Here is a 12,118-nt window from a genome sequence, read left to right as displayed (position 1 = left end):
TTCAACCCGCCTCATTCAGCGGCTGTCTGCTTCGCTGCAGCGTTTTATTACGAAGCAGCTGGAGGACTCTTGCGGTGCGCTCGTGTATCATATTTAATTAGGAGAATTAGAGACATTACAGAATGTCCATTTTTACATTACCAGGATTATTCAGCAGCTTCTACCCATCTTCTGACCAGTCTTTTATGCCTAATTTGAAGCAGGAGAGATCTATTTCATCAGCTCACTTTAGGCACTACAGCAAAATGAAAAGGGTGAGCTTCAAGGCAGAGGCTTGAATGGAAACTAAAATATTGATGACTTATTTTAAAGCCTCATATAAGCAAACATAGTAGAGGCAGCAGCTGACAGCAGCGTGCAGTCTCAGAGGGATCTTGAGCCAACAGCTCACCACAGCAAAAAACAAGCCCCAAGCAGAAAGGCCACAAACAGGAACTCAGCAACGCAGGACAGGGGCTGTAGCATTTCCTGTCGCAAGCAACGTGGTGATGGGTGCTCGTCCGGAGCACTCAGCATCTCCCCCAGAGGGCTGCAGGGGCTTCAAGCCTTCAGGTGACTCCTGAGCTGCTTGGCTGAGGCACAGGAAACCTGACAAAACTCCTCAGACTAATTGTCCTCCCAATCTCTGCCTCTTTCATATATCTGCGTGACAGGAGTGAACATGAATCCACCCTATCGAAATTGCTCTGAAGGCTACAAAAAGCAGCCGGGGTGCCTGACAGACAGCCAGCAGAACGCACCAAGTGCCATCCTCCGCTGCTGGTGGAGTTTAGGCAGCTGTTTCCATCCCTGCACAACAGAAACTTGTCAAAAGACAGATGGAAAGATGTGAAGGGAGCAAAGCATAGAAATACCCAAACACAATACCTGAAGCTTCATGGCACTATGGGCACCACCAGGTCTGAAACAGCTGCACAAGGCCTGGCAGCTGTGCCAGGATTGAGGGGCAGCCAGTATCCTAGAGGGATGGACAACAGCCAGACAAGATGCTTGCTGACACTGGAAGTCCTAGGAAGCCCCATGCAAGCACCTCCACCCCTAACTAAGTGACAAACTTGGGGTATGGTTCTTCCAAGAGGCACAAATGGACACTAACTTCTCAGGAAAGCAGAGCGCCCATCAGTTCCAACAGCCCCACTGGTGCCAGCAGAGCTTGGGCAGCCTTGCAAAGCAAAATTCAGCCTGGGCTAGGCTCAAATCCATAACCCTGGCTTTCCCATCTCAGTCACATCCAGGAATCCATATCCCTGGGCCATTGCTGTCCCAGGGAAGTTGCCAAAACAGGTCCGCACTTCTCCATCCTTCCCCTTTGCTGGGTCAAATGGGAGGCACGTGGGGGAAAGATGGTTTGAGCACACAGCTCAGAGAACATGGTTGAGGTTTCCCCCACTGCCCTAATGCAATTAAGACAGATGGGTAAGAGCCAAGCAGGGAAAACTATTTATTCACCTCTGAAACCAACTTGATAAGAGCACTGCTGTGGAGAGCCCTGAAAACGGAGAGGGCTGGGGACAGGAGAGAAGCAGCACAGGAGCTGGAAGAAGGGCAAGGGTGGAGTAGGATCAGAGGGTTGGGCAGAGGTCAGCGAGGACTCTGGCAAGGGAAGCATCCTCTGTTCCTCCCTCTTTAGGGGAGGAAAGAGCAGAACAAAAGGCAGCCGAGCCTCACGTCCCTTGGGCAAGGGACGGACAAAACACTCGGCTTGCAAATAATCCCAAACCTGGGCTGTACAGGAACTGCACTGCCGGGCAGGTGCCTGCTTTGTCACTAAACCACCTCAAGGCTTTAAACCACTCGTGTTTTGAAACCTTCAGCCTGTTAGCCTGCCAGGCATTTTAAAACGCAAGCAACTTATGCCTGTCAGAACCAGGGTCACCTCGAGGTGAGAGGATGAGCTGTGAGCACGGCAGATGCACCTTCCCTTCCCTCTGAGCACGGCTCAATAGCTGCCTCCAGCCCTGGCAGCTGTTTTCCCCCATCGCCTGATGATCACCAAGTGCCATCCCTGCTGCTTGAAGGGCAGCAGATGCCACGAGCGACAGCAGAAGCTGTTCAGCTCCCCTGAAAGTTCAACTGGTGCTTTGCAGAAGTTCAGAGCAGGATCTGATGTGGCTGCTGTGGAATTTGTGTAAATCCTGATCAGTTTTCCATATGGAAGCAGAGTCTTGTGTTACAAGCAGTTGCTCCAGTGAGGTGGAAGACAGGAAAAACACCTTTCCACTCCAGATCTGCTGGGGAAGAGTTTAAGATCTCCAAAGCACTACCCTCCCCCATCTCTGTCACTTCATATAAAAGCAGCATTTGCTGGAGGACCATGAGCTACATGACAGGGTGAGTCAGATCTCCAAGCACAGGAAGTGCTGCTTCAGCCTGAAATATGGTCTAAAAGCACTAGACAAGAGAGATTTTGCTGAATAGGAGACCAGAGTCAGGAACTCATTTAAGGTTGGCTGAGAAGATCAGTGCAGCCCTCCCGCACCTTGAAGAACATGTCATGGTCAGGACAATCCCCCTCAGCCCACCTGCAGGATGCATAGCAAAGAGAAATGGAAAAGCATGAAGAGTGCACAAGCCCAAGGACGGCAAGCACCATCCTCCAGTGCTGCAAGAACAAAACCTACTCCTCCCCCTGTGCAGCCAGAAGTAGCACATCTTGACCCTAAGTCTTTCTATACCTCAGTCCAACATGTGCAACATGAAAACAAGCCATCTCCCTACTTTACGCAGGTGCTGGGAAGAACAAGTGCAGCTCGCTCCCCTCTAAAGCATCACACCTGTAACTCAGAGCTGGCCCAGACCTGCCTTGCTCCAGCATCTCAGTACCCATCCCTAGCCTTCCCTCGTCACTCCCACCATCTTCTCAGACCCACTTCATATCCCCCAGCCTGCTGCTGTCAGCCCTCTCTCAACTCTGACAAGGTGCCTGCCCTGCAGCTCCTTTGCACTGAGGATGTTGGAAAAAGCAGTGAATTGAGCTGCAGCAATTGCAGGTGGCATTACCTCTCCCACCACTGCTTTAGTGGCACCAGGGGTAATAAAATCAGCCGAGTAGCAGTTAGCAGGAAGCACAGCTTCAGCCACATCATTTATGTTCCCTAGAAAAGCTTAATTGCCCTGGGGGAGCAGCGCTCACAGCCCAGGGGCTGCAGGCTTCTCTCAGAGAAAGCCAAAACCTTAATCATCAAACTCAAATTTCCTAGGAGAATAGCAGCTATGTCACTAATGACAACAATCTCACATCCCAGGTTATAAGACCTATGTCAGAGAGAGCCCCAGCATAACCCTTCTGTGTGCTTCTGAAGAGACAAAGCCAATCACAGTATTTAAAACCAACATCCACAAGCATACACACTAACCAGGGGTTAGGAGCGCACGTGCATCTACCCACTTTCTCTGCAGACTCACGCTGGCACAGCAAGCGAGGCAAGACATCTAAGGAGGATTTTTGGGGGGGGAGATGGGACAATTTTTCCTTTTGGCATTACCCAGATGTTGCAGTTCTGAGCATATGCCTGATCCACTTTTTATTTAGGCAGGGAAGGTTGAGGTTGTCCCTGAGGAACCATTTCTTCCCCACTGGGGTTGTGCAGGGCTGTCCCAGGCTGCCCAGGGCAGTGGTGGAGTCCTCATCCCTGGAGGGGTTGAACAGATGTGTCAATGTGGTGCTGAGGGACAGGGGTTAGTGGGGACCTGGCAGTGCTGGGGGAACAGTTGGACTTGATGAGCTTAAAAGGTCTCTTCCAACCAGATGATTCTGTGATAACATATTGCTGCTGCTGCTGCTGTTTTAACAAGAGTTACATACCCATGGAGCGAGATTAGAAGGGCAAAACAGAAAAGTTAAAAACAAAGCTTGTCAGAAGTTATTGACCTGTGCTAAGCCTCTGCAAGATTTACTGGCTTTATTTCTGAATGCTGCCACAAATGCTACCTTAACCCTCCGAATTCTCAAAGCAATTTTCTGGAAACCACTGATTTTTATCCTCAATGTCCAAGGTAGTCTACACCTCAAGTCTGGAAAAGTGCTCTCCTTGATAGCACCTGTTTGCAGAGCAATGCCTATTCCCTCAGCCAAATCCAAGCTGAAGCTTCCAGAATCATGGGATGGCATCTCCTCCTCTTCAGCAGTGGTAGTTGCCCCCTCCCACAAAGTCACTTCAAAAAGTCAGGAAGCTAAAGTTCCCTAAAAGAGGTATTCTGAGCTCACTGATTGGTAATCCAACACTATCAGCTAGCCCTGTTAAAAACCATCTCAGATTTCACAAATGAGTTTTTCAACACAGAAGGTGGACAGCACAGAAGCAGGACAGACCTTATTACCGGTTTTGCAAAACGGGACTTGCGGTTACCTCGCCAGAATGTAGAGCCAACGGTGTGCACTGTGCTCCTGCTGGATTCAGCTACCTCAGATATTCCACCTTGGGAAAAGCAAAGGCTTTCCTCTGAATATCACTGCTTTAGACACTCAGAACTGAAATCCAGCGGTCGACTCCACTTTTCGCATTTCAAGCCATAAACCTCACACAGCCAAACAGCCAGTTCTGCTGTGCTTGGTCAAGAACAGGAGTTTGCAAGTTCTTTTCCTGGAAGAGCCCAAGAACTATTTGCATCCACTTTCGCAGAATAATTATCAGTCAAGTACAGAAGGACAACAAGAGCAATAATCATATATATTCAATAGATTTAAAGGTAGTTTCCAGCTAGGACATAGTGTCCTCAGCACAAGACATGGACCTGTTGGAGCAGGCCAGAAGAGGCTATGAAGATGATCCAACAGCTGGAACTCCTCTGCTGGGAGGAGGGGGGAGAGAGTTGGTGTTGTTGAGCCTGGAGCAGAGAAGGCTGCGGGGAGACCTTAGTGCAGCCTGTCAGTGCTGAAAGGGGCTACAGGAAAGCTGGGGAGGGGCTGTTCAGCATGGCTGTGGGGACAGGACAAGGGGTGATGGGTTCAACTGAAAGAGGGGAGATTTCGAGTAGATATTAGGAAGAAACTCTTCCCCGTGAGAGTGGTGAGACATGGGCACAGAGCAGCTGTGGACAGCCCTGGCAGTGTTCAAGGCAACTGGAAGAGGGAGATTCAGACCAGAGAGAAGGGAGAAATGTTTGACACTGAGTGAAGGTGATAAGACACCAGCCCAGGTTGGCCAGAGAGGTGGGAGAAGCCCCATCCCTGGCCCCATTGCAGGTCAGGTTGGCCCTTGGGGCTCTGAGCAACCTGCTCTAGTTGCAGATGTCCCTGCTCCCTGCAGGGGGTTAGAACTACATGAGCTTTGAAGGTCCCTTCCCACCCAAACCAGTCTATCATTCTACAGGCATCACCCTAAAATCAGGTCTGGTTCTTTGAGATCCCAGTGCTCCGCAGTAATACAGCATTAAAGAACTCAAGAGATAATTAAGCTCTCTATCTACCCAAAAAACTAGTCATGATACAGGCATTAAGTTAAGAGTCCACTTCGTCTGATTTTCCACTTGTGGATTTTCAGTTTGCTCTAACAAACAACAGACGCTAATTTCCAGGAAAGGCATGAAGTTTTAATTAACCTGAGCTCAAGTGATCAGCCTGAGCTTTAAACTACTGGAAAGCTTGCTTCCTTCTGAGTACTGCAGCCTTGCAGATTCACTGCATCACTCAGAAAATACCCAAATCCCCAACAGTGGGTGCAAAAGGAAACTCAGCTACTTACAGAGCCTCCACCTCCATTTTGACCTTTACACTCTGCACAAAAACACGGACTCACGTTGCCTCTGAAGGTTAGATAACCTCACAGCTGGTGAATATTGGTAGGGATAAAGCAATCAGAGGATTCAGGAGAGACTAGGAAGAACTTTGTGCAAGTGTTCTCTGTCCCCTGATCCACACAGTGTTCCAGAAAAAAAGGGTTTAAACAGCATCCTACCCTCACACATTAATCAAGGCAAGCTTCTGGTCACGTCTCAGTTACCAATTTCAGCGAACCACCTACTTCACAAAACAGCTCTCCTTTTCCAGACAAAAGGAGAACACACACATTGATAAACCAGCAGTCTTTAGGGAAATATTTGCCCATATTCTTCCTCTCTTTCTGCTGAGGTTAAACTTCAAAGTTAGGGGGTTACTTATACTGTTTTGAATCATGAGGGCCCAAAGAGCAGTCGTGAAATATTCTTTCCTTCCTACCACAGTACTTTGATTCCACCGACAAGAGCACTTGCAGTGCTGTAGCCACAGAGCAACACCCTCTGAAGGCTGCTATCAAGTCACATTCTGCAAAGCTGTCTCCCACAAAATTAAAAATTTAAGCCATGCTGATTAAATAAAGCAGCTCTGCACACAGCTGGATGCTCGCTAGAATTTTAAGCTTTTCCTCTGGCTCAGAGTAGAGAGATTCCCTGGCAAGGCTCACTGTTTCTGTCCTAAGAACATCTACCCATCATGCAACAGGCAGGCATGGGGACAGGGTTTATGTTGGCCCAGGAGAAGACAACGGGAAGGGTAGGGTTGCCTACAGGCTGCAGCGTTGGACTGCTGAGGCTCTGCTGCTGACAGCTAATTGGCAAGAGGGGTCCAGAACTTACCTCCCCATGCTTTGGTTAGAAGACCTCCTTTATTAAGCCAAATATGGGTTGGCACAGGTAGACTATTGGCTGCTCTGGGTCATCTACATGGGATTGAGAGAAGTGTTCTCCAATCCCAGCCCCACCATCGGTAGCTTAAGCAGCAGAAGAGCTGGGGAAGAGTTGGGTGATGCTTCTTGGCTCTGAACCAGTCACTGGGAGCCCATCAGATACGGGTTTGCAGCTGTTTGGAGTAGCAGCCACCCGCTATGGAGATGCCAATCCATTATGTAAGCTTTCAGAGTGCTTCAAGACCACAGACAAAAGTTTTTGTGAAAAAAAAAAAAAAGGTAGAAAGTGTCTAGCAGGTGAGTCACCAAGACCAGATCTGCATCCTGTAAGCAACAGATCCCTCCACTACGGGCTGGCCATAACATCAGTCACATGCTCCCAACCCTACATCGAGTCAGTCTTTTGTCACAAAGAACCAGACTGAAACAAAAGTTTTCCTGCCACTTCAGTAATAATTCATAACAGAACTGAAAGAACTGATCTGCTACAAAAAAAAACCCCAGCACAACCCAAAACACCCAGGCACTTTTGAATTAATTCCAGTATTGTATTTCACAGCCAGATTTCTAGGAAATGTTGTGAATAATCCAAGTAATTCAGTAGAGCTTTATTTTTATTTTTTTGTTTTTACAAAACACAGCAGCACGTGGAATTTCAGATCTGTACCAAAACCGACAGAGCGCAGGAGCGTTCCTTTTACTACAGGCCTCCTCATAGCTCTCAGAAATGAAAACCTGCAAGAGACCTGCAAGCCAGCCCCTTGGGCTCTCCATCAGTAGCACATCTCCTGCTGGTAAACCGGGCATCTCATCCAGGGAAACCCATTGCGAAAGGATTTGTTATATCAAGATATTTAGATTAATCTCCTAGTTAAGCAAACAATTCCAAGACAGATAGAGACAAATTTAAAAAAGAAGAAAACCCCACAGCACACATACCAAACCGAACTGCAAACTGGAAAACAAAAACAAGCAGATAAAATCTATCCAAACACCCTAAGCCAGACTGGGGCCTTGGGGCCCTTCAATACAACTGCAATTTATTGTGCCAGCAAAACCAATTAATAAGTCAGAGGAGACCAAGCAGTGAGGGATTTGCTCCGGAAGACAAAAGTTTATGCTGAAGTATCTGTTGATCCAGCTTTAAAACAATGCATCAATCCAGGCACCACCAGCACTATACTGGGACTCCTTTCAAATTTGTGAGAGGGGCTAGAAAGCCTCCGGTTTTGTGTCTTAGCAGGGAAAGTTCTTGGGTCAATTAAAAAGCTTATCATCCACTGGCAGAATTTAATCACTTGCATCTTATACCGATGCCTTTAGAGCTAATCCACTTGCAGCAGGCACTGGATACTCCCCCCACCACCCAGGACGACAGCCAGGGGACAATGTGGGGCCTGATGAGTTGTTATTCCAAACATTGATTGCCAAAGCTGCGTTTCATCAAGTCTCCAATTATCCTTAGCTTTGGATTGGGTCTACACAATCATCTCATTAGTCACTTAAATTTGCCAGGAAGAAATCTCATTTGACTAAACAACGTTGCTGAAGATTCAAGTGACTTAAACACACCCAGGGCAGGTGGCAGACACCAAATGTTACTGGGCCATACCAGATTTTGTTCATTTCCCTGTGCTAGAGGCTTATTCCACAGATGCAAAAGAATGAGTAAAAATCATGTATTTCCATCAGTGAGATGTGTCAGAGGACAACTGTTACGACTGACAATATACATGGGTTGAAAACAGAACAGAGCCAACAGCCGCCACCACACTCACTTATCAGAAACTTCTAACAGGGCAGGCACAAACTTATTTTTCCTCTTAATGTTGCCTCTACTAAAGGGATTGTTTTCTCCAGCCATTTACCGTCTGCAAATGCACTAAAGGCCACAGAAGTTCTTCCAGCAACAGAGGAAAACCAGAGTATGCTGGGAACTGGGATTTGTAGCTAAAGACATGGGCTCCTCTGGGTAACTTTCCAGATTTTTTTGCCAGTTATCACACAGGTTGGCACCATAACAACCCTCCAAGCTTCCAGAATAGTCATATTTTCACATCCATTTCCTAGATAATTTTTCCTGGGCTTTCCTCAGCCTCTCGCCAATTAATGGAGCTACAAATTATTAAATAGTAAGTTGTTATGAACAGCAAATATCCAGGAGATTATCTACAAAGTGCTGCTTTGGTGTTGCAGTCTCAAAGTCTCAATTTTCACGTTTTGACATTGCTGCAGCTGCTATTGAGAACACAACGAGGGTAAGAAAAAAAGTTAGCCGGCCACAGCCAGCCACAGTCTCTTAGCAGAGCCTCAGATATGGTTAGAAACAAAAACATCCTAATTACTAAGGATGCAGAAAACCATATGTATGTGTGAGATCTCAGGAGGAGATAAGGAAAAAGCTTGTCTGTGCAAAGAGCAATAGTATCAAAAGATGTTTCTCTACTTGGGCGGGGGGGAGGGGGGGGCGGAAATTTAAGTGCTAAGGGAACTGAAGGAAAAGGTTTAGTTTTTTCTTTGCCTTCCGGGATTGGTTTGGGTTTTTTGTTTTCAAGGTGTGGCAAGAGCATCTCTTGGTCTCCATAATGAACTGGCAGATCCGAAAAAGCACTGCCAAGAAACAGCTTAATGATTACATAGCTCCATTTCAAAACAAGCGGTTTTGAAACCAAGTGAAAAGGTAACTTCTTCCTCTGCAGTTCCCTCCAGCCCCTATTACTTATTTGGGTAAATCTGCAAGAATCTGAAAGCAAGAAAATTCTTCACAGAGAGAGCCAAAGCACTGCCTCGCAGAGGGATGCGAATATTCACACTGGCAGCCTCCGAGATGCGCTGTCCGTATACTCTGTGCAGAAACACACAAGCCCTCAACTAAGTCAGGCAGTAGGAGGTGACTCATCACTCAACAGCAACTGAACTTTTAAAAAAGGTCAGTTTGTAATGAGGAGCAAGAATAAGAGCAGATTTGAGCGTGAAATAACCAAGAAATCCACTGTATTTTCAATCACAATTAATACCACACTCAGGCTGGAGAGGAACTTGGCAGGAACCTTCCTTCCCTCCTTCACCCCAACCACCTGGAAAGGAGCATACACAATTTCATGAAGTCCTTAGTGGCAGCTCAAAGGTATTGTCATCACCTCAAGACAAAAGAAGCAGCTGAGAAATAAATAGGGTGGAAATAAATGCTCACTGCCATGGCATCAAGTCGCATACATCATAGAGGAGCTTTGCACAGGGAATGCCGCAGCTACAAATATGTGCTCTAAAAACATCCAGAGAGCTGCTTTTCTGTTGTTGTGGTTTATTTGGACTGATTGAGGAAGACAAGACATTGAGTCCTGGAAGAGGGTGTATGTAGGGCTTTTCCACCTAAGATGCCAGGCCGACAGCCACGCTCGTGTTCTCCGGGGCAGGTGGGTTTAGGATGAAGTAGGTGACTCCAGAAGACAGCTGCCTTTGTCCTTCCTCCAAACCATACAACAGCATTTCTCCCTGAGCTCTTACACTGCTCTCAGCAAGAAGCTGGAAGCTTAGGCATCCCTCCAGATCCCAGCCTGGGACACTCTCTTACATTCCCAATCCTCTCCTTCCCAGATGTTAACCTAAGATTTGGTCCCCTAGAATAAGAAGGATGACCCTTGTAACAGCTACAAGCATCTACAGGCCTAAATGACGGCAGCATTTTAGTCTTCTGCTCTCACCATTTGGAAGCCCTGAATACCCCAAGCACAGCACCTTCTCAAGAGCAAGAAGCCTCAGGCACTCTGCACTAAAAGATGTATCTACCAGAGCCATGCAACATTGCCTGATGCGCTTGGCAAGTTGCCTCCAAAGACATCTGACACCTACACATGGGTCTCCACTCCAGAAAAAGACAAGCAAATACACCTGCCAGCCTGTATTACAGACAAACATCGTGAGAGAACTTGAAAAACAAGGAGCCAGCCAGAATAGTCAGTGATGACAATGCAAAGATGATTATTTACTGCTTTGAATATCTAGAACATCTACAGGATTTAAAAACGCAGAGTCTGCTTCCAGTACAAGATTACACAACCACCACGCGAGACTGTCTCCGTGCTCCTTAAGCTAAATGGGGTTTGTATCACCTGCTTCAGGTTCTCAGCTAACCCGGTAGCGCAGCTCCCCCTCCAATAAGGCAATACGATGTGCAAAGAAGTTAAATAATACTTGCCACTCTCTTCAAAGAAGTATCCATTCCTTGACATCGCTGCTGGGGGAGACTCTAAAAAGACAGAAAGGAAACATGAGAATCATCAAGCTGCTGAATGTCTTTGCCTTACTGCTAAGCTCACTGTTAAGCCTGGTTTACAAAAGCCAGCCCCAAAATACTGCAGGCATCAGTTGTTCCTGAATGTGGTAGCTTTAGACTTTTGTTTATTTAGCATTTACCACTACACCCTATACAGTCACAGCCACTGCTTAAAAAAGTTCAGCAGCATCAGACATCCTGGGCTGGGACCACAAAACAGCAAGACTAAAGATCAGGACAAGCCCGATCATCAGTGACCTACCAAACCTGAACAAGTATAAGCAAAAGTAATACAAGCTAAGCATCTACACGGCTTTTACAAAAATTACAAAGCATAATGAAGCCCAGGTTGTAGCTTATGCTCAAATAAAAAGAATTTCAATTTAGTTTAATTAGGTTAATTTCATTTAAATAGTTTAATTTAGAAAAACAACTCAATTTAGATGAGAATGGGATTCCACATCCTATTCTGCTGCTCCTAATCATTAGGATATCCCAGAACAGTGCTTGGCACTTTAAGATAAGCACCAGAGCGCTGTAGCCTTCCTTGGCCTGCTTCCTGAGCTGGGGTCCTGCAGCAAACACCATCTGCACCAACGGGGTCGGACGAGAAAGCCACAAATGGGAAATGACGCTGACCAAGAGCGAACCCACAAACACAGCAGTGCCAGGACCCCATGATTCATTCTGAAACACGCTGTATTTGTTAGCGAGTCAGTTCTGCAGTTACACGCTGGTGAACTGGGTATTTGCCATACAGAGAGACGTTCGACCAGCACAGGAGCACCTGCTTTCAGGTGTGATCCAAGTCTGGTACCCAAACCCAGCCTGGCTGTTTTTAATACTTTGACAGCTCAGACTGCACGGGCTGGAAGCACCAGCTTTTCTGTACAGGAGCATGCCCCATTTCACGGTGAGCTAACAGAGCTCTTTATTTCCAGCCCTGAGCAAGAGTCACCCAAACAGCCGACTTTGAAAGCTGCTACTAGGTGCTGCCCTCTTTACAGGCTCCTTCCCAGCCAAAACGCAATCAGAAAGAGGAATAAATTTGTTCTGTCTCTCCCCACTTCATTAGGCTAATCAAACATTACCTACGCAAGGCTGGGATGAATTTGGGCCAACAAGGAAAGAGGGTTTGCCTGCTTATTGTTCTGCAGATTAGGCTTCCTGCTTTTCGTTTGAGGTATGAGACTGTTTCCCAAAGACCCTTTTCTCTCCCCATAATTTTTGGCTTACG

At 46.9% G+C, this 12,118-nt stretch overlaps 1 protein-coding gene across 1 annotated transcript in view; it reads right to left on the bottom strand.

Annotated features, from left to right (window-relative positions):
* The window catches only part of SLC4A11 (solute carrier family 4, sodium borate transporter, member 11), a gene marked incomplete at its 5' end in the record, with an annotated part of 62,907 nt that extends 52,053 nt beyond the window's left edge, over positions 1 to 10,854 (bottom strand). The window contains one exon of the mRNA XM_010138202.1: positions 10,804 to 10,854. Coding sequence (XP_010136504.1) covers positions 10,804 to 10,854 — 51 coding nt within the window. The remainder of the gene's footprint in view (positions 1 to 10,803) is intronic.
* Between the last annotated feature and the right edge of the window lie 1,264 nt (positions 10,855 to 12,118).

The sequence above is a fragment of the Buceros rhinoceros genome, unplaced genomic scaffold (assembly GCF_000710305.1).
Source record: "Buceros rhinoceros silvestris isolate BGI_N320 unplaced genomic scaffold, ASM71030v1 scaffold21906, whole genome shotgun sequence".
Taxonomy (NCBI): domain Eukaryota; kingdom Metazoa; phylum Chordata; class Aves; order Bucerotiformes; family Bucerotidae; genus Buceros; species Buceros rhinoceros.
This window is presented reverse-complemented; position numbering and strand designations above follow the sequence as displayed.